Source organism: Macaca fascicularis, chromosome 6 (genome assembly GCF_037993035.2).
Source record: "Macaca fascicularis isolate 582-1 chromosome 6, T2T-MFA8v1.1".
Lineage (NCBI taxonomy): Eukaryota > Metazoa > Chordata > Mammalia > Primates > Cercopithecidae > Macaca > Macaca fascicularis.
Window position 1 is genome coordinate 36054694 of NC_088380.1, and position 26777 is coordinate 36081470.

The following is a 26777-nucleotide window of genomic DNA, read 5'->3' on the forward strand; positions in this document are numbered from 1 at the left end:
TCTATGTTGTTTGAGTTTTAAAGCTTTAAGCATTCTTATTTGATCAATGCATCAATAGTTCTAAAATAACGAGTACTTGCATAGGGTCTGACATTTAATATGCAATCAATGAAACGTGAGTGAATGAAAAATGAATGAACTTCCAATTAAAACATATAGTATGCACATGCTCAATATTTGAAAAATAAGTGATGATCTGTCACTGGAATATTATAGAGACTGTGATGTTCAACCAGTGAGTTTCTATCTATAACTACCTTTATAACTTTATAACTTTCTTCTAGTTACAGGAATTAACATCTTTATTAACAGTCAACTCTGAGTTTGTGGACTGGCGGAAGTTCCTGTTAGTAACCTCAATGCCTTGGCCTATTCCCTTGGAGGAGGAGCTCCTTGAGACCCTTCAGAAATTCAAGGCTGTGGATAAGGCGCAGTTGGGCACCATCACTTTCGAGCAGTATATGCAGGTTGTTACCAGCACCTGATGGCATTGATAACACCAGAACACTCGTGACCTAAGAAGTGAATTACTCACTGATGTTACATTGCCAGGTCTCAGGCCAGTGCGTTGCTTCTCAGCTGCCCTTATCTAGGCACCCAGAGGCAGCACAGGCAGTGTCAAAGCCCCAGGCAGAAGCCTGACTTCCATCCCCAGGGAAAAGACCTGAAAAAGTCAGAACTTCCAGGAGAACAAAGGGTTCTGAAAGCAGTTACATAAATTTTTTTGTTCTTCTCCTGAGTTCCTAACCAGTGGTTCTTATCCTTGGCTGTACATTAGAATCATCTGCAAAGCTTTTAATAAGCCCAATGTCCAACACTCTAAGCTCCCAGAGTAGAAAGAACAGTGATTTAAACACACACACACACACACACACACACACACACACGGAAAGGAGCAAGTTTTTTCTCTTTGGGGTGAGAGGGTGATGAATGTTGAGATTATTTCTGAGAAGTTGAGTTTGAAATATCTGTGGGAAATGAAGAGAGAAATGTCCAGTCTAATATGGCCCATACAGAAGGGATCACGAGTCAATACCATATAAATGGTTATTGAATTTATGATTGTATGAGATCACTCAAGGAAAGTGATGGATAACCCAGTAGGGTATGTAATACTTGGTCATTGGACGTGGCAGGTGGGATGTAACTGGTAACTTGTGCTAGAAAAATTGTGGTGGAATAATAATTACAGAAGTTAGATGGCAGAGGGTTGAGGAAATGAATGAGTCTATAGAAAGTGAAAACAAGAAAAATCAACTGATTTTTGAGAAGTTTGACTAAGAAAAGAGTAAAAGCAAAATTTCATAACAGAGAGGGGCCTGATTTACTTACTTGATCTTTATTAATGTCATTATGTTGCTCACCATTTCACATTGCTGGTAGACATGAAAGAGGGAAACTTTCAGAAGGAACTAACTTTGAAACAGAGTAATATTCTCCAGGTGCCTGCATCTCACATGTATTTCACCAATCACATACATTCCTGCTTCCCTTTTCTTCCTTAACGCATGGCCTCCTTTTTTTTGTGTGAGAGCTCTGAGGTTTCCAGGCTCATAGAGTTGAGCCAGAAGGAAAAACACAAACTATGACAAGGCTCTTTCAGGGCTGATCAAGACAGGTGTTCGGTTATTTGAGTTCTGCTACATTTATTTTCCAAGTAGATTTACAATTTGTTGAGGTGGTTTTGTTTGAAAACAAAAGCAGCAGAGCAAAACTTACTTTGTTTCCATAGCTGTCTTAAGATTTTAACAAGTGCGCACTCATGAAATTATTGACCTTTGCTATTTATTGTATGTGGCAATCAGCATAGGATATCAATTTGAATATTCTTTTGCACAAATATGAGAAGAACAAAGGGTGTTGGCAATTTTCACCAAAGTGCTGAGCTAAAATCAGGAAACTATTTTACCAAAGGTGTGAGTTTCTTAGAGAAAACTGGATGCTGCGTTTAAGAGAAACTCAGCAATACTTCTTTGAACACTGCCTGTGTTTTGGGAATGGTTGTTTTCTGAGCTCTGACCTTTCCCCTTCCGCCCTCAGGTCCCCCTCCTCTGAAACCCCCGTTTGGAAAGGCCCACTTGACCAGCCTGCATGCCTTTCACAGATTATCAGCACTTGCCAGCTCACTACCCCTCCCCCACAATGTTGTTTCAGTGGAAAAATCAAAATAACTTGAGGTCAAAATTTTACAAGATTTGTCGAAAACGCCCCATTAGGATGGTAAAATAGTATGCTTGCATTGCGGAAATGAAGTTCTAATTGGTGTCAGTTATAAACTGAGACAGAGGGACGTCATGAACAAGAGGTCACCGAGATCTTGAGTCAGTTATTCAGTTACTTAACAAAGAGTTTTCTAAAACCAGCAATGTATACCAGCACCATGCAAGTCTCCACAAACAGATAGGACATGAACAGTACATAAGGAATGTGAGCTATTTTTAATGGGGGCACAGACTCCTCCAAAATATGACTAATGCAAGATTAATACAGGGTAGCAGCCTCCAAGCCTCATCCAATCATTAAAAATAGTCAGCATTGACGGGGGGCAGTGGCTTACGTCTGTAATCCCAGCACTTTGGGAGGCCGAGGCGGGTGGATCACGAGGTCAGAAGATCGAGACCATCCTGGCTAACACGGTGAAACCCCGTCTCTACTAAAAGTATAAACAATTAGCCGGGCGTGGTGGTGGGTGCCTGTAGTCCCAGCTACTAGAGAGGCTGAGGCAGGAGAATGGTGTGAACCCGGGAAGCGGAGCTTGCAGTGAGCCGAGATCACACCACTGCACTCCAGCCTGGGCGACAGAATGAGACTCCCTCTCAAAAAAAAAAAGTAGCCAGCACTCCTAGTCTATGGGTACTTATTTATAAAGTATATACATATACAACAGCACATAATACATTATGAACATTATCAAAGATGTAAAAATAAAAATTACATAAGAATGAGATAAAAAGAAATGTAAATCGAAGTTCTAGTATTTTCTCCTACACCCCTGTGGTTTCTGCATCCTACCTGGGAGATAACTGCTCTAGAGACAAGATTGGCTCAGTCTCTGAGGCTTTTAGAGGAACATCTCAGCATAACACATACTTTAATAATTTTCGTTGTTTTTTTGTTTTTGTTTTGTTTTGTTTTTATGTAGGCTGGTCTGTGGTTTACAGGAGATGAAGATATAAAAATTCCAGAAAATCCTCTTGAACCTCTGCCATTTAATAGGCAGGAGCGTCTTATAGAGGTAATTACTGAGATCTTCAAAAAAATGTGGCATTAAAGCACTAACCATTTTCTTTGTGTTTTCTTCCACTTGTGTAACTTGCTTTGGACTGCGCGCCTGCCCCTCAGTTCCTCTGCTGTCTTTCCAAAGTGCAGACCTTAGTACTCACTGAGGAGTCAGTGTAGAGAAGCTCGGGGGAGGAGGCAGCGGCCAGAATATCACAGCCTTACTGTTAATTCTCTGTGAACCTGGACAATTCCATGGCCTCTCAGAATTCACCTTCCTCATCTGTCAAATAAGCTAAGTTAACACATTTTTCTCTGAGTTTCCTTCCAATTCTAAAAGCTTAGGATAAAATTTGTCATTTTACCTATGTCCATTTCTCTTTGATTTTGACTAATACAGCAAGGGTTTGCCTATAGCGTTGCCCATGGCCCATCAGAGCTTGCTGCTCTCAATATTATTATTATCCTCAATAATAGCATTTTATGAGCCTCTATTTCTGAGGCCACAATGAAAAGCCAGACCTTAAAAATCTCAATGCCACTCTATCCTCAGTAAGACATGAAAAAAACTGAATGGTAGATTTAGACATCACAGTGAACTCTGTATAATATATGGATTGTTCAATTTCTAGCCATTAGTTCCAAATTGCAGTACAAAATTGAGCAGCACTCCAGTTGTAGCCATAAATGGAGCAATTTCCTTCAATTGGATGCATATTTTTTGAACACCTCTGCTAGATGCTAGCAGGAGAGCAGGTAAGATAAAGGGTCAGAGATTTACCAAAAAAGCCCAAGATATAAGGTTGGCAGTTGCAGGGGCAGTATTTTGTGTGTTGTTATTTTTAATGTGAAACTGGAGGACTGAAAACCAATTATCCTGGAGAGTTTTGGAATGGTCTCTATATGCTTTTGTGAACAAATCTACCATCAACATAAACAGGTTCTTTATTAGTTGGAAGCAACTGGCAGTTTGAATATTATACCAAGTGCAAAGTACTTTCATTGTCAGCCAGAAGTTTTTAGAAATGTCAATCAAAGGCAGAATCTTTGAGCTGCTCACCTGGCAGCGAAACAGAAAAGGACCTTTTAGTACTTTTGGAGCCGGTGGCTCCCACCTGCTGCTGGAAGATTACAGGGAGGAAAGGAACAAAGTCAGCAGCAGAGGCAGGACTGTGGAGGCTGAGCAAAAAGTGTTGTTATGGAACAAAAGATAGCTGACAGGGATGTGTGTGATGTCCGTATGACAGAAAAGGTGAAAGGAGTGGTGTTTTCTATGCTCCCCGTGGGTGTCTGTGATACTCAATGCTCAGAAGTTACACAAATCTCAGTGTTCTTACGCTGGGATAGAAGCACAGATTTCACTGTTTACAAGCTGTGAGGTATCCACGGCATGACCCAACCTCTCTGCGCCTTGCTTTTTTATCCCTCTCTGGTGGGGCTGTTGTGCAGAGGGAGTTCATGTGTGTGGCACTCTTAGAACAGTGAGTGCCATTTCAGTCAATGGCAACCTATCCTTCCAGTTGCTCAGGTCAAAAACCCAGGAGTCATCCCAGTTCCTCTCTTCTCTCAAACTCCACATCCAATACCTTAGGAAATCCTGATAGTTCTACCTTCAAAACGTGTAAATCCCGAATGAGACCACTTCTTCCCAGCCCTATTGCTATCACCTGGAACAAGCCACAATCAACTTCACCTAGATGGCTGCAACGGCCTCATGATAGGTCTCCCTGATTATGCTTTGTCTTCACCCAGTTTGCAGATCAAATCACAGCAGCCCTGGCTCAAAACTTCCGTAACTCTGTGTTTTACTCAGAGGAAAGGCCCAAATCCTTCTGTGTCCCACCAGGCCTTGTGTGTTCTGATCTTGTTGCCTCTTTCATTTCACCTCCTGCCATGATCCCTTTGCCCATTCTGGCTCAGCCACACTGAACCTGCTCATTGTTGATCAAACATGCAAGGCCTGCCCCGACCTTGGGAGTTCGGCCTCAGCAGCCCCTTTTTCTGTCATGCTCTTCCCCTGGATGTCTTCCCCAGCTAACTCCCTGCCCTCCTCCATGTCATTGGTCAAACTTCACCTCAATCTTGCTATCTAGCCCCTCCCCACTCTTCACTCTCAATTCCCCTTTCCTTGGCCTGCTCTTTTTTCTGTGTGTTCATAATCACCACATAGTTTACTTATTTTATTTATTCTTTTATCTTCTTCTTTTTTTTTCAGGCTGGAGTGCAGTGGCAAGATCTCAGCTCACTGCAACCTCCGCCTCCCAGGTTGAAGCAATTCTCCTGCCTCAGCCTCCCGAGTAGCTGGGATTACAGGCGCCCACCACCACACCCGGCTAATTTTTGTACTTTTTGTAGAGATGGGGTTTTGCTATGTTGGCCAGAGTGGTCTCCAACTCCTGGCTTCAAGTGATCTGCCTGCCTTGGTCTCCCAAAGTGCTGGGATTACAGACGTGAGCCACCACGCCTGGACTCTCTCATTTCTTTGAGACATTATTTAAATTTTTGTTGGATTTTCCAAATATCAGAAATTATTTTTCCACCTGTTAACTTCATTTATGCCTAGGTAAAACTATTCATAGTTGTAAGGGTTTTTGGTAACAAATAACCTGGTGGAAATACCCTCTGACTCTCGGAACTTGCTTCTCAAAGTATGGGCCAGAACCAGCAACATTAGAAGTACCTGGAACCTTGCTAGACGTGCAGAACCTTAGATGGCCCAGCACCACATACTTAATCAGAATTCACATTTTGAAAACGTTCTCCAGGTCATAAATATACATTTGTGAAGAGCTGGAAGGTAGCAGTCTCCCCAGACAGCGCTGCTTATGTGCCTAGGTGTGGCCTATGTGTTCCCTGGTTTGGGCCTCTGCTTTGGAGGGCCCCAGAGGATATTTGACTCCCAAGCGCTAACTCCTCATGCTGCCAAATGCACAAGACACTGTGTCAATGTCAGCTCGGGTATTCAGAGTGAGAAAACTGCTGATTTGATATTTGGTGTTTAGTACACTCTCTGCCTGGATGTGAAGCCAACTAGGGTCAGTAGCTTGAGTATGAAATCCAGAAGAGGTGAACCAGTTTGAAGACTTTTTAATAGCTAGAATCCCAGGGGCTTTAGGCATCATTTTCTTTCCCTCCTTTCACCTCCCACAGAGACCGATGGACCAGAAGCCTCATATTTAGGGCCAAGGCCTAGTTTGTCCGGAGAATGCTGAGGACAGATAAATGGGTCCTTGGGCTTGTGGCTCTCTTTTCCTATTTAATGTGCAGCCCCCAACTACCCTTAATCAGTACATCATTTCCTAAATATGTTAGTAGCATTAATTAGCACAACATTTCTTTTACAATATTTCAGGGCCTTACTTTTACTGCTTTTCTTCTTAACATTATTCAGTTCATACATTTCATTTTATGTTAGCTTTAGTAATTCAACCCTCAGAAGGTAACCTTATTCCAAAGCTCCTGGGGGGATTCTTCATTGCCATGGCTAACTATTGACTACGAGAGTGCACCCATTTTATCTTTGGAATTCTTTTTGTGTGCAGTTTTTCTTTAGGCTATTTGCTGACTATGAGAAGGATCCACCCCAACTTGACTACACACAGATGCTGCTTTACTTTGCTTGCCACCCAGACACCGTGGAAGGAGTCTACAGGGCCCTCAGTGTGGCTGTTGGGACTCATGTCTTCCAACAAGTCGAAGCTTCCACTCCAAATGCAGAAAAGGTAATTGCATTCCAGAAATAGACTAACTATAGAGTCTGGAGGGGATGCCTGAAGACCCTAAACTGGCAACAAGGACTCTGTTCTTTTCATCTCCATATTTTCCTAGGTGTGTATTATGATGCTTTACACATACTAGGTCTTCAACAAAGCCTTACTCAATTGGATTAAGACCTGGGGACCCGATTGCCATCGACCATGTCTGTAGTAAAATCAAAATTTGTTCAAAGTGTCTTGGTGGAGTCAAGCTTTACTCTGTAAAGGATGGCCTTTATTTGGCGTGAGTGCTGATCCTGATAAATCAAACAGAAATGGGTATCAACCCTATCCATTTGGGATTCTGTGTAGAAACGATAGATGAAACAAGTTCAGGTCTATATGCACGCCACATATATGTGGCTTGGTAGTGTTTCAGGCCAAAGCCCGGCCACTGGAAACCTGCATTTCATATCACCTGTGTCCAAGGACAAAGAAGCTTAATAATATCCGATTAAGATGCCACCTCACCTTCCCCTTGAGATCTCTAAGGCATTGGCATTCCCTGGCTTTTGGGATGGGATAGTCTCCAGCAGGGTGCTAGGTAATGTGCTTGCTAGATGCCCATTTGTTCTTGACATGGCTTTTGGTTCTGTTCTTTGGGAGCCAGAGCAGTGGCTCCATCTGATGGGATGCTTGTTTCTATTTTTCCTTTGTAGAAACAGAGGGGAAAAGATTGCCACCCAGTCCAGACTCCTCAGATGTTCTAGACACAAACTTCTGTCTTTTTCACACATACTTGTGAAAATATGAAGTAGAAGTAGTCTGAAAGGAATGGGAGGTTCCTGTAACTGCATTCATGGGAGGGAAGAGAGAAACTCTTAAATGCCACCTTAAAGTTTGGCCCTGAACATGTGGACAGAAAGATTTCCTTCCCATTCCACCAGAGCCAGAGTGAGGCCAGATACATATCTAGTGAGCTAACAACTCTTCAAACCAGTGTGCTGTAAATAGTGTCTCAACACACAGTGGCAGAAAGTTCAGCCAGGAGTATGTATTTCCATTAAAGAATGCTGCCTTCTTTGACAGTAGAACCTCAGTTTAAAAGTCTCCCAAATAAGGGGCTGGGTGTAGTGGCTCCCACCTGTAATCTCAGCACTTTGGGAGGCCAAGGCAGGTGGATCACCTGAGGTCAGGAGTTCGAGACCAACCTGACCAATATGGTGAAACCCCGTCTCTACTAAAAATACAACATTACTTGGGTGTGGTGGTGTGTGCCTGTAGTCCCAGCTACTCGAGAGACTGAGACTGGAGAATTATTTGAACCTGGGAGGCAGAGGTTGCAGTGAGCGAAGATTGTGCCACTGCTCTCCAGCCTGGGTGACAGAGCAAGGCTCCATCTCAAAAAAAATAAATAAATAAGTTTCCCAAATAAGTGAGGAGTTAGGTATGATGTGCATTCACGGGCACTGAATTTGCCACTTTCCCAGAGATGTTTCTGTATCTCCCTGTAGATGGGAGTTCCCTAACCTAACTCTGAATCCGTGATCTAAGCCCAGATCACAGCATGCTGTGAGATCTCATTAATGTCTGTCTTCCCTCACCTCAAATGATGTCAGACCCGCACCTATATGTTCCCATGGTGCACCCTGCTTCCCCTATGAGATACTCCTCACCTGGCAATGACTTCCTTGAGATCTGCTTCTCTCTAGACTCTAAGCATCCTGTGGACAGGGAGTTTGGTGGACAGGAGGCATCTGTTTTGTTCTGCATCCCTAAACTTGAGGCAAGGCCTGGTACAGAGCTCAGTAAACATTGCATTAATTCATTGATCAATTAATTAGTTCATTCACTTTGTAAACTATGCTTTTTACATGGCCCCGTGAGGAACACAAAAGAAGCCGAACTTGCTCTCCTGAAGGGACTCTAATTGGCCTCATTCATACAGAAAAGAATGAATGATGCCCCAAACAGGGAGGGAGCATGGAATAAAAGACAGATTAACATGAGGCCTTGCCAGCCAGAAGAGGTGTGGATGTCCTCTCCTTTCCTGCCTCTCTTCTTTACTCTTGTTACGCTCTCCACCCTTCATCTCATCTCAAAGGATCTGAGGCCTCCCCATCATCCAAGGCCTACGGCAGTACCACATGTTTCACCCTGACAACACTGAGCACTCTCGCAGCGAGACCCAGGTTATAACCAGAACTTCCCTGGCAGGGCGGAGCACCCTCACACACACACATTCACTGCTTCCACAAACATTTATTGAGCACCTGCCTGTGCTGGGGACCACTCCTGATTCGGGGGTATGGCAGTGAACAAAAATTATTCCAGGCAGGAGGAAGACAGGCAATAAACAAATAAGCAAAATAGAGACTACATCGAACGGTGATAAATTCTATGGAAAAAAAAAAAGAATGTGGGGGAAAATACAGGCATTGGAATAGGGGTGGCAATGTTCATTAGGGTGGCCAGAGAAGGCCTCTCTGTGAAGAGACATATAAACAGAGGCATGGAGAAGGTGAGGGAGAGAGCCTTGCAGGTCTCTGGGGCACGAGCACTTGAAGTGAGGACAACAGTGAGTGCAAAAGCCCCTCAGTGCGGTCATGACTGGTGTGTTCCAAGAACTAGGGCTAGCCAGCAGAACTGGAGAGGACCAGGCTGGAGGAGAGTAATAAGGAAGGGAAGTGAGAGGGAGAGGACCCTGAGGGCCACTGCAGGGACGTTAGTTTTAACTCTGTGCAGGATGAGAAGTCATTGGAAGAGTGCAGTCACCTGGCTTCACTAAGTCAGTATCTCTCTGTGTTGAGGAGAGACTATAGCGGGCAAAGGAGGGAAATAAAGAGACCTAGGCTTTCAGGCAGGGGACCACTTATCTATTTATTTCTACCGCTAAATGGTTCCTGCCTTGAGTTTGGGACACCTTGTTACCCATCTTCATGTCCTCTGAAGTAGCTGCCACATAGCCAGTGCTTGATTAGTATTTGTGAACATGGCCAGGAAAGAAGGGAAGAAGGAAGAGAGGGACAGTGAAATGAATGGAGTTTAGTCTAGTCTCCATGGTAGAGAGGAGGAAAGCAGACATTCCAGGCAGGCAGAGGCAACAGCAGACTCCAGGAGGCCGCGATGAGCATGAAAGGCCAGGAAAAAGGAAGCCTGTGCTAGAGCTGTTGCCATAGCAACAGACAGCTGTCTCTGAGGCTGGCAGCCAGGCTAGCTAGCACAGGAAGGCGCTTAATGCCTTCCATCCCTGAGTGCTGCATTCACCGTATGCTAGTGTTCCCACCCAGGAAGCAGCTCCCCTTGAGTGCTGTTCTCAAAGCTCCTTTTAAATCCAAAGACGCCGTGGAGGAACTGAATCAAGAACACTGCACTGCAGAGATTAAGCTAGTGGGTGGGAGGTGGAGCCAGGATGGAGCACAGGGCTCTCTCTCACACACAGGCCTGTTCCTGACTTGGAGTGAACCCTAGGGGCATTTGGAACACAGGAGCCACCCACCTCCCTCATTCTCACTCACTCCTCATCCTGCTGTCTCCAGCTGTGGCACTGCATTTCTGTGCCATTTCCACTGTGTTCCAGTTTCCTGGGCAACCCTGACCCAGGAAGCCATAATGCTCAGAAATAACACCTCCAGCAGATTCATATTCACTCCCAAGCCATTCAATCAGATCTCTGCTTTTGCTTTCCACACAAACAACTGGAAATCTCCCCAGCGTTTCAGTTTTCTTTACTCTATTTCTGCTATTCATGCTGATTTTATTCAGTGCAGCTCAGGCCTTCTGTTTAAAGCCACAGCTTCTTGGGTAATTTAAAAGAAATTTAAGAGCAAGGCATTCATCAGTCATGCACTAGTCTAGGTGGATCTTTAAATAAATGACATTTGGGAAAATGGTTCCTTCTGCCACCTGTGTGGCATGGGGGTTAGTAAATTGTGAGCTTGAATCTCTCACATTGCAAAAGTCTAGTAAAAACATCTTAGCAAGGAATGTTTGAGGCCCTGGGGTAGAAAACACATACATTTCTATGCCCTTCTGCTCTTTGAGGCTTTGCCCACATTAGTCCAAGAACAGACTTCTGTGCTGCCATCCGAGATGTGGGACTGAGCTGATTGAATGATGGAAATGCATGGTCAGGAAGACACACAGGTAGCACTCTGGGGACATATTTGTTGGGAGTCCTGAGGGTTAGCCAAGTGTGACATAGTGCTTGACAGCACCACAATCTGTTCCCCTGCTTAGATAATAATGTGACTTCTGTAGATCTTTGATACCACTGATAATTGCTCATTCAAAAGTACTGGCTTTTCTCCAAATTGGCCTCTCTGGTTTTGTTCCTGCACCCACATTCAACATCACCAGCTTTCAGAGACTCTATTGGAGATAACCACCGCCTCTTGCACACATTTCCCTCCCTGCAGGACCATGCCAATGTCTTCAGTTTGATCTCAGTCTCTCTCCCTTCCTTCCCCTCCCACTGAGCCACTAAGCCTGTTCTGTACCAACCCCCTAGAGAGCAAAAATAGCAAACATGTGAAAAGCATCCTCTGACACTAATAAGTTAAGGATTACTCACTCTGACATTTCAGAGGTTTACATTGCTACCTCTTAAATTTTTTTAAAAATCATTTATTCCATTAGGCTTACATCAGGACTTTGGAATCATTTATTCCATTATGCTTACATCAGGCCTTTGGAAAGTAAGCTTCTCCCTAATTATGGAAAGAGTTACAGAGAGGCCAGGTTCCTTCTTTGCTTAAGTTTGATATCATCTGCTCGTCTAAGCAGCTAGTCGTTTGCTTGCCCACAGCTATGTTGGGTATGTTCTATCTTGGGTACACAGAACCTATGCTACACTCTGAATAGAAATTTATTCATCCTGGACTCACTCAGAAAGATGTTTTACATCACAACTATGTTCATTTCACTATACTGTTTCGTTGCCCTGGAAAATTATTGATGGGTAGCCAATGCAATAATCCCCAAGATTCCTGGGTAGAAATGCTAAAGCTGATTTCACTTTTCTGCCATGTAGCATTTCCAATTGTTTAACATGGACAAAAGCCTGGAGGAAAATTATATAAATATGTATGATTTTTATTCCAAAATTTTGATTCCGAAATTTTCCCTCTCTGTCTTTTTTTCTCTTTTTTTTTTTCAAGCTTTTTTCAAGCTTAAATTCCAAACTTAACAATGGATATAGAGACCCAACTAAGGCAAAGTGACCACACAGAGCTATAGCAAATCTGCCTTCATTACACTGCCCACTGTCCCTCCAAATTTTTTATAGGGACATGTGACTACCAGAGGCTTAATTTTATGCTGCATCATAATTCTTCCATACATGACATTTACATGACTATTTAGAAAGAGCTTACACAATCTATATATAGACTTAATAATTCTACTGAATTAAATATTTACAGCATTGGCACCCTCCTAAATTCGCATTTTTTTCTTCTTTGGAATAAAGGAGATCAGGTCTCAGATATTCTGTGATATCTGGCTAGCCAAAATGCCAAAATGCTGCTTTTTCTCTTGGCAAATTATCAAATATTGAAGCATACATACATACACACATGTATACACACACATATACACACAAATTTACTATAGAGAATGTAAGAAGCACAAAGCAAAGGAAATTGTCTATTCTGCTATCCAGAAGTCACCACTGTTAACTCTTTAATGTGTTTGCTTTCCATTTTCATCAATAGTATAGATATATAAGCAAAGTATCCTACTGCATGTATTACTTTGTTTTCTGCTTTCTTTTTGCACTTATCCTATCCTGAGTGTTTTCTTGTGTTATTAAGAATTCTGCTAAACCATCATTTTTCATGGCAGTGTAATATTCTGTTGCAGAAATAGAGTTCATATTACCATTCCCCCATTTTTAGGAATCTTAGGTTTTCTATGTTTGCTGTAACACTGAATGAACAGCCATATACAAAAGTATTTGTGCAAATGAATATTTCTTCAGGATCAATTCCTAGTCCTGTAACTACTGGGTCAATGGTAGGATACATAAGAAGAATATATACATTCAGGCTTTTGATACATAAGAAATCAAAACAATTTACTCCTCACCATACTCATGAGTGCCTGAGTTCATAACTTTTGGCCAGATTTCAAAGAGCAGCAGTAAAAATCTCAACCTGATTTTGTATACTGGATTTGTTTTCTATTTTTGCCTTCCGAGTGTTTAGTTGGGATATCCTCCAGTGTCCAAAGAAATGTTTCTGAAGCTCTTAGAATCTGTCAAGCTAGAGCAATTGACTTGCCTTAGCCTCTCAATTGCAATCAATTTCAAAAGCAAATCTCATTTAACATCTATATACATGTGTATATCTGTATCTATTACAGGTGTAGAAGTACCTGGCAGTGTAGTCAGCCCAAGAATGTATGAAGATGTGTAGGACACACCCCACACTATACAAGCTTCTATACACTACAAGTAAAACTGGTCTTGAATTTTGACATTGTGATTTTCAAGACAGCTAGCGTATTGTCTTCTAGACTGGCTAGCTAGTTTGTGGTAGGCTCTGTCATTCATGAAAAGTGTGTGATTATGAAATTGGTAAATTCTAAAAGTCTCTATTGGTGGAAAAAACTTCAGGTTGACTTCATGTTCTCTTCATTTAACTTGCAGACCTCCTCAACTGATGCAAGTCCAGCTGAGGAATTTCCTGAACCTGAGGAAAATGCTGCAAAAGAAGAAAGGAAGTTAAAAGACAACAGGGAGGAAAGGGAACAGAAGGATGAAGAAATCCCTGAAAATGCAAACAATGAAAAGATATCCATGGAAACATTACTCAAAGTGTTCAAAGGGGGAAGTGAAGCACAGGACTCTAACAGATTTGCCAGCCACCTAAAGATAGAGAACATTTATGCAGAGGTTGGTTAGATTATTTTGTAAAAAGTTGGCCTCAATTCTGAGCATATTTTTATGGAACTGCTCTCAAAATATATCATTGTATAGAAATTATACAGAATCTCTTTAGTAAATACAAGTATTTTTTAACAGCTGCTGGATTGTAAGGTTGATTGACTTCATTTTCTTCTTCTTTAAAGGGCTTCATAAAAACATTTCAAGACCTAGGTGCCAAGAACCTGGAGCCAATTGAAGTTGCTGTTCTCTTGAAGCATCCTTTTATTCAAGACCTGATTTCAAATTATTCAGACTATAAGTTTCCTGTGAGTATTACCCCAAAGTGCTCTAATGTGGTTGGGCTCCAGTTCAGGACATGCTACGATGTTTCTAAATGTGAGCTGGCATGGAAGAGAAAGAAACTGGACTCTGCTAGGCCAGGCCAGGCCAGAATCTGGAGAAGCTAAGCTGGTAATCATACCAGGCCAGAAAAGTCAGCCTGAAATATCCACAGGGCAGCAAGCTTAGACACAGTTGATAGGTGGTAGTTAAAGCTGGGTGGGTGACAGTGTTAGGATTGTCACTGTAGCTGTGTAGTGACCCTAGCCTGTGATTGAAGAGTTTGGAGAATAAGATTCCTCCTGCCAAAAAGAGCTAACCAAGACCATGATCTCCAGCCAAGTGCTGACATATTCATTGTACTCTAATCACTCATGGTACACATCATCTCTGTCGTGGAAATGATAGTGTGTGCAAAAGGTTGGGCACCACTTCCATCAGGAAAACAGTGTGCAAGATGGAGAAACTAAGGACAAACCCCAGAGAAACTGGACAAACCCAGCAGAAGAAAGGAAGAACTGCAACTCAGAAATCACATAACCACCAAGCAGGTCTGGACCACACGTGCTAAATGTGCATCCACTAAGGCGAGTCCCGGGCCTTTAACAGCAGGGGCTAAGGAGGGCAGAGACTGACACCAACTCCCTTTCATACCGTGGGACTACATTCCTCTCAGATACCAGTTTAACATGAAGTCTCCCTGTTTGGCTCCTGTGAGTTCTATATTGAACTACAAAGGGTTTGCTGAGTTGAAAATAAAAGCACTTTCACTTTTGTAAAGTATAGATTGTGTATCTTGACTTCTCAATGATAACAAGTTACATTTTGCTGTTTTCTTCCTATACCCACAAATGAAACTCTTCAGACTTAAATATCTTTCTGTGTGCCTAAATGTTTTTGTTCTAAATTGCTGATTCTTTAAAATATTAAATTATTAATATTAAAATTAATTTTATTGCCTGCATTAGTATAACTGAAGTTGATTTCTAACAAGCTAGCAGCTGTTTAGACACAAAGCCTATGCAGTAATGAAATATGATTATAGCATTTAAGAACACAGGCTCTGGACTCAGGTCATGGGACTGAATCTCAGGTCTACCCCTCAGTAGCTCCCTGACCTTAACTTTCTCTTAATCCTGGCTTTCTCATCTGTTAAATGGGGATGAGACATTCATATTGAAAGGGTGATGGTGAGGATTAAGTGAGGTCGTGCATGTAAAGCACTTGGCATGGTATCTGACACAGGGGAAGGGCTACAGAAATGATGGCTGTTAGGGGTACTATTCAATATTGATCACCTACTACTGAGACCCATGTCATAAGCTTCCATTGGAGAAAGAAAATTGAGTACATAATTTGGTCACTGCTCTAAAAAAAATTAACTCCTTTTTGCAAGATAATTTTTACATGCGGGAATCGCAAGAAAATGATGTAAGTTAAACCAACCAAGTGCAAAATTATAGGAATTCAATACATGATATTTTTGTGCTGGAAGCATGGAGGGAGTCTACCCAAGAAGGAATAAACTGGGTCTTGAACGATGGCCAGGGTTTGGGAAGGTAGAGAGAGGGAAAGGGAAGTCTGCATGGATTTTGCTGCTGGGGTAGGGAGGCAGCAGGGTCCTGGGTGAAGGCAAGGTCTGGGGAAGGCATGGAAGAAGGACTGCAGGAGCCTCACCCCATGAAGAGCCTGGGAAAGGTATAAAATGATCCCATTAAATTGGTAAGATCAGGCCAGATTGCGAAGAACCCAGATATCACACAGGAAAATGTGGATTCCATTTGAAAAGCAAGAGAGAATGAACAGGCTGCTGAGCAGGGCGTGATATGATATTTCTTCATCCCCAAGCATTCCTTGGGGATACTGTGCCATAATATCATCCTGCACAACGTGGGTTCCATAGGCCCATCTCTCTAGACTGCATTTTAGCTTACATGCCCTGCTCCACTTATCAGGGAACAGCTCTCTTACGTTGAACCAGCAAAATAATTTGCAAAATTCTTGGGATTATGTAAAATAGGACTTATTTTATATTGCTCATTACAAGTAGGAGCATAAAAATGATGCCACAATTATTTCCTCTCATACTGGGAGGAAGATTCCCACAAAGTCAGGATGGTTTGAAAATATCTTCACTCTGAGCAGAGTGATTAAATACAATAAACTTGCAGAGAAGATTCTATTTGACATTTTGCTTCAGAAAAGAAAATAGCCAACGGATGGCTGCCTTCAAGAGTTAGCCTTTCCGAATAGGTGCTCTGACTTCCCAGGAAAGCTGTCATCCATAGGACTCCCTGCCCTGCTTTTTTTTTTTTTTTTCTGAGACAGTTTTGTTCTTGTTGCCCAGGCTGGAGTGCAGTGGCATGATCTGGGCTCACTGCAACCTCCACCTCCCAGGTTCACGCAATTCTCCTGCCTCAGCCTCCTGAGTAGCTGGAATGACAGGTGCCTGCCACCACAACCAGCTAATTTTTTGTATTTTTATACAGATGGGGCTTCACTATGTTGGCCAGGCTGGTCTCGAACTCCTGACCTCAGGTGATCCACCTGCCTCGGCCTCCCAAAGTTCTGGAGGACTCCTTTTAAGTTACACATTCCCCTCATTTCTGAAGGAGTGTCAGCAACTAGCAATGTTAACTGAAGTACTATTGGCATTTGGAGCAGCACAGTTCCTCTTTGAGGATAACTGTCCCAAGTGTGGCAGAATACCTAACAGTTCAGGCCCTACCCCCTGTATTCCAGGAGCATTCTGACATACTGACCTCCGAAACTACCTCTGCCTGCACATTTGCAAACCTTCCTTGGTGCACAGTAGCCCTCTGGCTGAAAGCCGCCCAGTGGCAGGGTGTCTGTCTTCTGTTAACCAGTTTCACAATACCAGTAGCACTTGGCATTCTCATAGCAGAGAGTGAGTTAGTGAGTTAGTTCATTGCCAGAATGTTTCTCTAAGATATACCCGAGTCATCTGCTTTAACTCTTCCTCCTCACATCCTCCACACCTCGTCCTGGTCACTCCACCAAGGAATCTAATTAGAGGCCAGTAAACTACTACCAGTGAGAGTCATTCGTATGATGGTCCATCAAGAAGAGCTGTGCCTGTGTCCTGAAAACTCTAAATTCTGATATTTACAGTGAAAAAGGGTCCCTTTCCAGTAAGGTGTTCTATTCTCATTTTTGGTAACAACAACAACAACAACAAAAGGAATGAAGGGATGGAGAGAAAAGAATCTTTGAAGAACCACTGCACTTGTCCTGTCATTTTTTGCTTCAGATATCCATGTACAAGTAAATAGATCACATTTTTATAATACACTTCAACCACAGTGATGTCATTTGAAGATCTTTCAAGATAAGAAGAGCAAAAGCTAGAGTGTGGTTTTTCAGGTTAAAATGTTGTTTGCTATTATAAACAGTGGCAAGTGAAGGTTGTTGCCTAACAGCTTTATGTTTACAAGGTTCTTGTTTGGAAGTGACAACATTTTAAGATACATATTTGAAAACACTAAGTATGCATAATTGTAATAATGTATTAAGGTGGACTGGTTTTGTGGTTATGAGAGTGGGCTCTGGAGCTTCACTGACTGGGTTCATACCTATGAAGTGTGTGGCCTTAGGCAAGTGACCTCAAAGTGCCTTGGTGTCTGCATCTGTAAAACAGGGCCAATTATCATAGTCACCTCATGGTGGGGGGGTTGTACAGATTAAATGAGATAATACATATAAAGTACTTAGCTCAGTTCCTGGAAGATAGAAAGCACTCGATAAATGTGAGATACTACTACTACTACTACTACTACTACTACTACTACTACTACTACTATTAGGTTGGTGCAAAAGTAGTTGTAGTTTTTGCCATTACTTTCAATGGCAAAGAACCACAATTACTTTTGCACCAACCTACTTCTACTACTGCTGGTCTGTAGTAGTTACCGTGCACAGTAAATAATTCTGAATCATGTGCAATTATATGTGGATGGACTAGTGAGCTGGCATCAAATCTCTTGAATGCACATGTCTTATCTTTGGAAAGAAAGAAGGACTTTCACTGGTGCAGGACCATGATGATAAAGGGTCCAAACACATCCCAGGAAGCCTCTGGTCCATACCTATGTGGAAGTTCCAGATTTTGTGTTGGACATTATAGGCATTCAGCTAAAGTCACTTATTTAATTTCCACTTTCATAGGCCTTGTATAAAAAAGTTATTTTCAAATAATTCTCCTAAAGTATTAAAAAAATGATTTGTGTAAATATAACAAGATCAGTGAGGATATTGGAACTGCGTTGTTGGTGAACAAAGTCAATTTCCTGTGATAAATATATATTTATAAATGTAAATGAATAAACAATTTTCTCTAAAAACTTGATAACTTTAGTCTCTTGTGATGAACGCAGGCTCAATTATTATACATCTTTTATAACAAATCTGTAAATCAAGCATATTACCTTATCATTGAGGTTTATATTCAATGGGAGATAGCAAGAAATCTTTTAATGTTAAAATCAGAATATCACCAGAAAATATCTTATGAACAAATGAATCAGGACCCAATTACATTAGGATAACATACCTATAATTATAAGTGTGAACTGAAGGAGACTTTCATCCCTCTTTGTTTTCAAGGCACCTGACTTTAAAATACTCTCTAAGCTTCTCCTTTATCTCTATAACAAAATATGATCGCTGCTTCAGTGCTTTGTGTTTTCAAAGCACCAGTGTCAAACATTTTCTGACTTTCACAGGCTCTTCTCCATTCACTGCTACTGAAAATTATGGTCCCTGATTTCAGCTATAAATTTAGCTAAAACTGGTTTAAATATATCTGGAGCTTATCACTTTCCCCATGCTATGGAGTGTCAGATAATCACAAGTTAGCTTATTCCTTAATCCTCAAATTAACTTCTGATAATATTAAAATGACATTGGTTATTATAAACATACTATATAAAGAAGACATGTTATTAAGAATTGTAGTGGGCTGGGCACAGCGGTTCCCATCTGTAATTCCAGCACCTTGGGAGGCTGAGGTGGGATGATTTCTTGAGGCCAGGTGTTTGAGACAAACCTGGTCAACAGAGCAAGACTCCTCTCTACAAAAAACTTTAAAATTAGCTGGACATGATAACATGTGCCTGTAGTCCCAGCTACTTAGAAAACTGAGGTGGGAGGATTTCTTGAGCCTTGGAGATTGAGGCTGCAGTGAGCTATGGTCTTGCCACAGCACTCCAGCCTGGGTGACAGAGCGAAACTCCATTTCTAAAAAAATAAATATTAAATGAAAGCAGTGTACTGGGTAAGACTAGAAAAGTCAATGGGGAGCAGATTTTCTTTTCCACTTGATTCACTTAGCATTGACCTGTGGCTTTAGGAGATAAGGAACAAGATCTCTAAAGAAAATGTTTCATTATGATTCCTCGCAGTGACTGATAGAAGCAATGCATAGAAGCAAGAGTCAACACAAATGGTGAACAAACTCATGTCTTCTCAACTAAAATGATCACAGTCAAATTGAAGCCTTTGAAACTCAGCTCTGAGGAAAAGGAACTTATATTGTTAAAACACTTCTCTAAATTTGTGAAATAAAAAAAAAAAAAAAAAAAACTAAAAGCTACCTAAATGCAATTCTGTATTTTTCATGTGTTGGTACTCCTTCTACATTGTGATAATAGTTTAAATATATTTTGAAAAATATCTGTGATTTAAGATGTAAGATAGCTGTATAGCAAATGAAAAACAGATCATTCTTTCCCTGATGTTTTTTAAATCAAAGAATGAGACAGTTTCAGGAAAGTAATCTTTTGTTTTAAAATTCTACAAATCTATAGACATGATTAATTTATCATTGGCATTTTCTTTCATAGAAGGTGAATACTGGTTTTTGTATTCATTCATAAGGAAATAATCTTTTAACTTGCAGATTCATTATATGCCAGGTTCTGTGTAACTGCTTTTACAAATGTTAATTAACCTAATATGACAACTGCATTATTAGGCATGGAAACTGAGGTTCCAAGATCTTAGATAGCTTTCCAAAGGTACAAGTAGTAAGTCTCAGGGTGGGATTAAAACTAAATGGAGAAGTTTACTCAGTGGAAAAAAAAATAAAAGCTGTTTAATGATTGCCATGTACTATGTGATCATTTATTAGTATTTGTGTAGCATAGTATTGATCATCCCTTATTAGTATTTGTAACTTATCTTTGAATCATTTGTCTTAGGATATTAAAATAATTCTTCAAAGGAGTGAACATGTACAAGGAAGTGATGGAGAGAGATCACCTTTAAGACATACAGAGGAAAAGAAATGAGGACAAAAGAGTGTGGTTTTTGTAATTCAGCAATAAATCTTGCAAAAATTAAATGTGACCATGGTGTTTGTCAAATATGTTATGATTTTAAGTATAGAAATGAACCCTACCAGTTTATTATCAGCATTGAAAAGAGAACCTTCCTTATCTTGGAGAATATTTCATAATAAAGAGAGAAAAAAAAAACCAAAGTAAAAATCCAAAATAAGCAGCATGCATTTTGAAGTGATTCTGAAAATGGAAGGCCCCAAAACAATATGTTCAAAAATAAAGAAGTCATGAAAACTCCCTATGAGAGCTATCTACATTAGGCAGATATAGTGAAAATTTCCCCAAAACTCCACATCAGCACAGTGCTTCTAGGTACATCTTATAGTTCTTGCTCCATATGCAGTAAAATTTCCAGGTTTATTTCAGTAGCCAAGAAGAAGGCTGCATAATTGAACTGCTAGTAAAGCTTTGTTTCCATCATCTATTCATAATTATTTCTTAATAGAATATATTTCCTTCATGTAAAGGTAAACTGAGGCTGGAGCCAAACCAGGAATGAAGACACAACACAAATGGCAGTGAGAATAGCCTTTTATTAGGGCTTGCGGGCAAGGTTCCTTGGTCCAAAGGCGTGGGCCGAGGAAGTCGCGCTGAGGGAAGAGGGTAGGGGCTTTTTATAGCCCGAGAGGTAGGGAAGCTGGTTGTGCAAACAGGGCCTGGGGAGTCTTGAAACTACTAGGGCAGGAGTTGAGTAAGGGTCATGAGGAAGGGGTCTTTCGAAACTGTCAACCGAAACTGCTGTTTACGAACTTGTGGAATGCAGGTGAGCTGCAGGTCATGGGGGAATGTGGTTGCCCAGCCGGAACTCTGACGCATGTAAGTCTGCGGGTATGTACAAGGGTGAAGGGAGTCTTTAACAAAAGGCCTGCTATGCTGGGTAACACCACCATGTTGGGTCTAGATTCCTGCCTAACATTCCGACCTCTTTCTAATAAGAAAATGGGGCAACGTGTTCATCTGGCTGCTTCCTGTTGGTATGGGTTGTCGTGGGGTTCTTCGGAGGTCGGAACTCGGGTATAGGGGTGGAGCAGCATCTGATTGAAAGTGACTTGGGACACTTCTTTCATGCAGTCCTGGATTAAGCGGAGGACACAGGGAGCTATGAGTAGCAAGAAGCCAATGATTAGTAAGGGGCTTAGAAAGGGTAGGACTTAACTGGCCACAGATGACTGCCACCTCCTAAGTGAGGGCCTTGATCCGAGGTTTTTCTGGTGGAGTCTTTCCTGAATCTTTTCTAGAGTGAGGAGACTGGTTTCTACTAGTCCTGACTCATTGATGTGGTGTTCGGATGGGAAGGGGAAAGGAGGGGTTAGGTTAGAGGAGTTAAAAGGGCTGGGTAAGGGTACTGCAACCAGTGGGGGCTTATTCAAGGCTGCACACAAGAAACAACAAGAGATGTTGTGTACCTTGGCCATGTGTAGCACTTGAGCCCCTTCCCTGACTAAGGTTAGCCAGGAAAAAGGGTTGCTGCTGTCGTGGGGCTTGCTGCCTGGGCTAGAGCTGAGATGGCTTCCTCCTGTTGTCTGATGTCAGAGGCCAGGCTGAGAGGCTGCTTATGACCTTGATGTAGGCCTTAAAGATCTGAGTTGGGCCACGGGATAAGACTCACTGTGCCCACCAGTCCTAGGAAGGACAAGATCTCGTCCGCATCCTGAGGAGGCTGGAGAGTTTCAATGAGGCTTATTCTATCTGCTGTGAGGCTTTTTGTAGTGGGCGTGAGGAGTATGCCTAGGTAGGTGACAGAAGGGCTGCAAAGTTGAGCCTTAGCCGGGGTAACCTGATAACCTCGGTCACCTAGAAAATTTAAAAGTGTAGCAGTGTCTGCAAGGGAGCGCTCCTAGGAAGGACTAGGTAGTAATAAGTCATTGACATACTGCAATAGTGTGCTGTGGGTCAGGGGACAGAGGACAACATCCTGTGCCAGTGCCTGTCCTGAAAAAATGGGGGCTATCATGTAACCTTTGAGGCAAAACAGTCCAAGTCAGCTGGGAAGAAATATGAGTGTCTGGATCTTCCAATGTAAAAGCAAACAGAAAGTGGCAGTCTGGGTGTAGAGGGATGGTAAAGAAGGCATCCTTCAGGCCAAGGACAGTGAAATGGGTGGAATGCGCGAGAGGAGTGTACCTGGATTAGGAACAACTGGAAAGGTAGGGACTACTGCCTCATTGATGAGACGTAGGTCCTGCATGAGATGATAAGCCCCAGAGCTTTTCCATACAGGCAGGATAGGAGTATTGCATGGTGAGTTGGTGGGAACCAGAATGTGCTGTTGGAGCAGGCATGTAATGATAGGTTTTAATCCCTGTCGATGTTTAAGGGAGATAGGGAACTGGGGTCTAGAGGGGAACTTGGAAGGGTCTTTTAGCCGGATGCGGACTGGAGTGTGGTGCTGGGCAATGATCGGGGTGGAGGTGTCTCACACCTTAGGGTTAATGGGGACTGGAAACAGGAGTAGGGGGTCAGCCTGGCTGGGTTTGTCAGGTGAGAGAAGGGGGAAGAGGAACACGAGGTGTGGGGAGGGGTTGGGTCGGAAGTGGACTGAGGCCCCTAGCTTGGAGGGGAGATCTCGTCCTAACAAGGGGACTGGGCACGAAGGAATGATAAGAAATGAGTGTGAGAAGAGGGAGTCATCCAGGTGGCAAGACAGAGGAGGAGTCTGGCGGTAGGTGGAGGGAGTGCTGTCAATTCCCATGACTGTGACAGTGGAGGGGTGGCTGGGGCCACTGAAGGAAGGCAAAACAGAGTAGGTAGCCCTCGTGTCCATAAGGAAGGATATGGACTTACCCGCTACCTGGAGCATGACCCTGGGCTCAGCGAGAGTGAGGGGGTCCCTGAGTCTGGGCCTCTTCAATCTTCACCAGTGTCGAGGAGCTGGAAGGCGCCTCCAATACCTGGAGGAGGGTCATCACGTGGAGGTGCAGTGACCATCCTCAGGTTGGGGCAGTCTGACTTCCAGTGGCCTATCTGCCGACAGTTCGGACAGGGGCAAGTTGGCTCCTTTGGATTAGGGCACTGCCTGGCCCAGTGGCCATCATTGCCTCACTTGAAGCAGGCACCAGATGGTGCTTGGGGAGTACCTCCTTTCTGGGAGCTCCTGGAGCTGGCCAGCCTCAGGGCTGCTTACCAAGGCCTGGGTTTGGAGTTGTACCTTCTGTTTTAGCCTGGCCTGTCGTTGGGTCTCAGCTGCTTCCTCCCTGGAGTTGTAGTCCTCGAAGGCCAGTTTGACTAAGTCCTGGATGGGAGTTTGAGGGCCATCCTCCACCTTTTTTAACTTTTTTTGGATATCGGGGGCCGACTGAAAAATAAGGTATGAAGCTAAGATGGCTCCTCCTGCAGGGGAGGCAGGGTCAAGGCGGGTGTACTGAATAAGTGACTCTGTCAGTCGGTTAAGAAAAACAGCCAGATTTTCATCTAAGCCTTGGACTACCTCCTTTAACTTATTAAAATTGATTAACTTATTGGAGGCTGCCTGCATGCCAGCAAGAAGGCACTGGACCATCATATCTCAGTGGCGGCGGCCTACCTGACCAACCTACTAGTCCTAGTTGGGCTTGGCTGAGGGCACCGCCTCAGTGCCGACTGGCATGGCATGGTCAGTTAAATGAACCTGGTCAGCGTGCTGCCTGGCTGCCACTAGGATACACTCCCATTCCTCAGGGGACAGGGTTGAGGTCATGACGACATGGGGATCATGCCAGGTGAGGTCATATGCCTGGCACAGATACTGAACTTTTTGAAATACTGAGTGGGGTTGGCCGAAAAGGAGCCTACACACTCTTCAACCTTAGACAAGTCTGCCATGTGCATGAAAACAGCACATGGACCTGGACTACTCCTTTGGCACCTGCCACCTCTTGCAAGGGACACGAGAGGTTGGTCCTGGACTGAGTATGGGCTGAGACAGGTGAGGAAGGGGAGGAGGTGGAGGTAGGGGAGACAGAATCTGTCGGGTTTGGCGAGGGCACAGGAGGGGTGGAAGGGAGGGGAGGCGCTGACGAGGACGGGGATAATGGTGGGACAGGGTAAGGAGGAGGTTGGGCGGGAGACCGGAGGGGTGGCCGGGATAGGGTGTTAGGAGGCTCAGAAAAAGAGGAGGAATCATCCCTCTCCTTGGTTGAGGGAAGAGACGTTGCGAGTAGGACCTGAGCTAATGAGCATTGAGCGCAGAGATCTGAGTGAGAATGCAAGTCCCAAAAGGCTTGAACATAGGGTATCTCGTACCATTTGCCTAGTCTCTCACAGAAGTTGGTCAGATCTGTGAGAATGTTAAAGTCCAGAGTGCCTTCTGCAGGCTACTGAGACTGATTATCCAATTTATACTGCGGTCATGCTACTGTGCAGAAGAAAATAAGCCGCTTTTGTTTTAGGTCTTGGCTGAAGCCTAAAGTCTGGAAATCAGCCAAGAGGCACCTCAGAGGGGATTTTCGGTTTGGTTTGGACTGGGTAGTTCCCATGGTCTCAAGGCGGGCAGTCTGGAGGCGATGGGAGTGTCCTCTCACTGCCACGTGGAGTGCGGGGTACGGTGGCTTCCGGGGAGGTTGGATGACTCCTAGTCTCCCATGCCAAGGTCACAGTTGACCGGAGAGAGCCCCTGATGCGGCCGCACATTTCAGACAGGGACTCCCGGAGGGAGCCTTCAGGACGGGGGGAAACTTACCCAACAGTGATCGAATTGAGTCAAATTTGGTGAGATGGCTCCAGGCTTGAGGAGGGGATCCCGGCTTGGGGAGAGGAGAGCCCGCCCGACCTGGCAGGGGTCCGGGGAGGGGGGTCTCCTCCCAGGTTTCAGCACCAAATGTAAAGGTAAACTGAGGCTGGAGCCAATCCGGGAATGAAGACACAAGGCAAATGGCAGTGAGAATAGCCTTTTATTAGGGCTTGCGGGCAAGGTTCCTCAGTCCAAAGGCATGGGCCGAGGAAGTTGTGCTGAGGGAGGAGGGTAGGGGCTTTTTACAGCCCGAGAGGTAGGGAAGCTGGTTGTGCAAACAGGGCCTGGGGGGTCTTGAAACTACTAGGGCAGGAGTTGAGTAAGGGTCATGAGGAAGGGGTCTTCGAAACTGTCAACCAAAATTGCTGTTTACAAACTTATGGAATGCAGGTGAGCTGCAGGTCATGGGGCAGTGTGGCTGCCCAGCCAGAACTCTGACGCATGTAAGTCTGTGGGTGTGTACAAGGGTGAAGGGAGTCTTTAACAAAAGGCCTGCTATGCTGGGTAACACTGCCATGTTGGGTCTAGATTCCTGCCTAACACTTCATAGATAGATGTACAATTTCATCTTTTTGCTTGATAAGTTGGTGACTCAAATTCAATGACACTTATCAAGAAACTTTCAAGAATGGTGATGTATTCTCGGTGGCTGGGCTGCTTCTATGATAACCCCTGTGGGTCTTCTCATTGGCTAGATCCTCCTCTTCTGCTCAACCTCTGAGTGTAGGAGGGTCTTCTCCATCTACAGTCAATCCCTGGATGATCCACTGATTTCCATGACTTCATGGATATTATAGAGGCTCCCAACACTGAAATTTCTATTCCTACCTTCGTCCAAAATCCAAACTTGTCTGTCTTAATGGCCCCCCATTTTCCACATGGATGACTAATAGTCATCTCAAACTCAGCGTGTCCAGGGTGAATTTCTGATTTTCCTCTCCCTCAAACCTGCTCCTCTAAGTCCTCTTTCATTTTAGGCAACTGTGTCCTCCTGCTATTCAAACCAGAGAACTTGAAGTCATCCTTGAGTTACCTCTTTCTCTCATATCCTACCTCCAGTCTATCAGCAAATCAGGTAGGATAGACCCTGAAAATGCATCTAGAAGGTGATCTTCTTTACTTCTTTGTCGCAGGAAGTCTGGTCCAAGCCATCACCATCTCTTGTTTGGATTACTGCAGTATCCGGGTAACCAGTGATCCTGTTTCTGTTCTTGCTCCCCCTACAGACTGTTTTTAAGCACCGCAGCCAGAGGGAACCTTTTATAATTCAAGTCAGGCCATGTCACACTTCTGCTCCAACCCTCTATGTCCTGTGTCACCCAGAATCCAGCCCAAGTCCTCATCTTGATCTTACCCTCGCCGCCTCTTTGACCCCATCTCCTGTTCTCCTCTTTCTCACTGCTTAAGTGACAAAACTACCTTGCCCATCTTGGAACCCACCGGGTATACTCCTGCCACAGGGCCTTTGTGCTTGCTATTCTCTCTGCTTAGAATGATTTTCCTCCCACATCTCTACATTATTTGTCCCACAAATTCCTGCGGGTCTCTGCTCAAATGTCACTTTATCAATAAAGCCTTCTCTCATTACC

General features: G+C 43.5%; 1 protein-coding gene across 1 annotated transcript in view; it reads left to right on the top strand.

Annotated features, from left to right (window-relative positions):
- SPEF2 (sperm flagellar 2) overlaps positions 1-20487 on the top strand; it is a 189746-nt gene extending 169259 nt beyond the window's left edge. Inside the window, exons 32-37 of the mRNA XM_005556713.5 lie at positions 285-467; positions 3143-3235; positions 6762-6941; positions 13564-13809; positions 13986-14108; positions 20340-20487. Coding sequence (XP_005556770.2) covers positions 285-467; positions 3143-3235; positions 6762-6941; positions 13564-13809; positions 13986-14108; positions 20340-20429 — 915 coding nt within the window. The 3' untranslated portion in view covers positions 20430-20487. The remainder of the gene's footprint in view (positions 1-284; positions 468-3142; positions 3236-6761; positions 6942-13563; positions 13810-13985; positions 14109-20339) is intronic.
- Positions 20488-26777: the final 6290 nt, after the last annotated feature.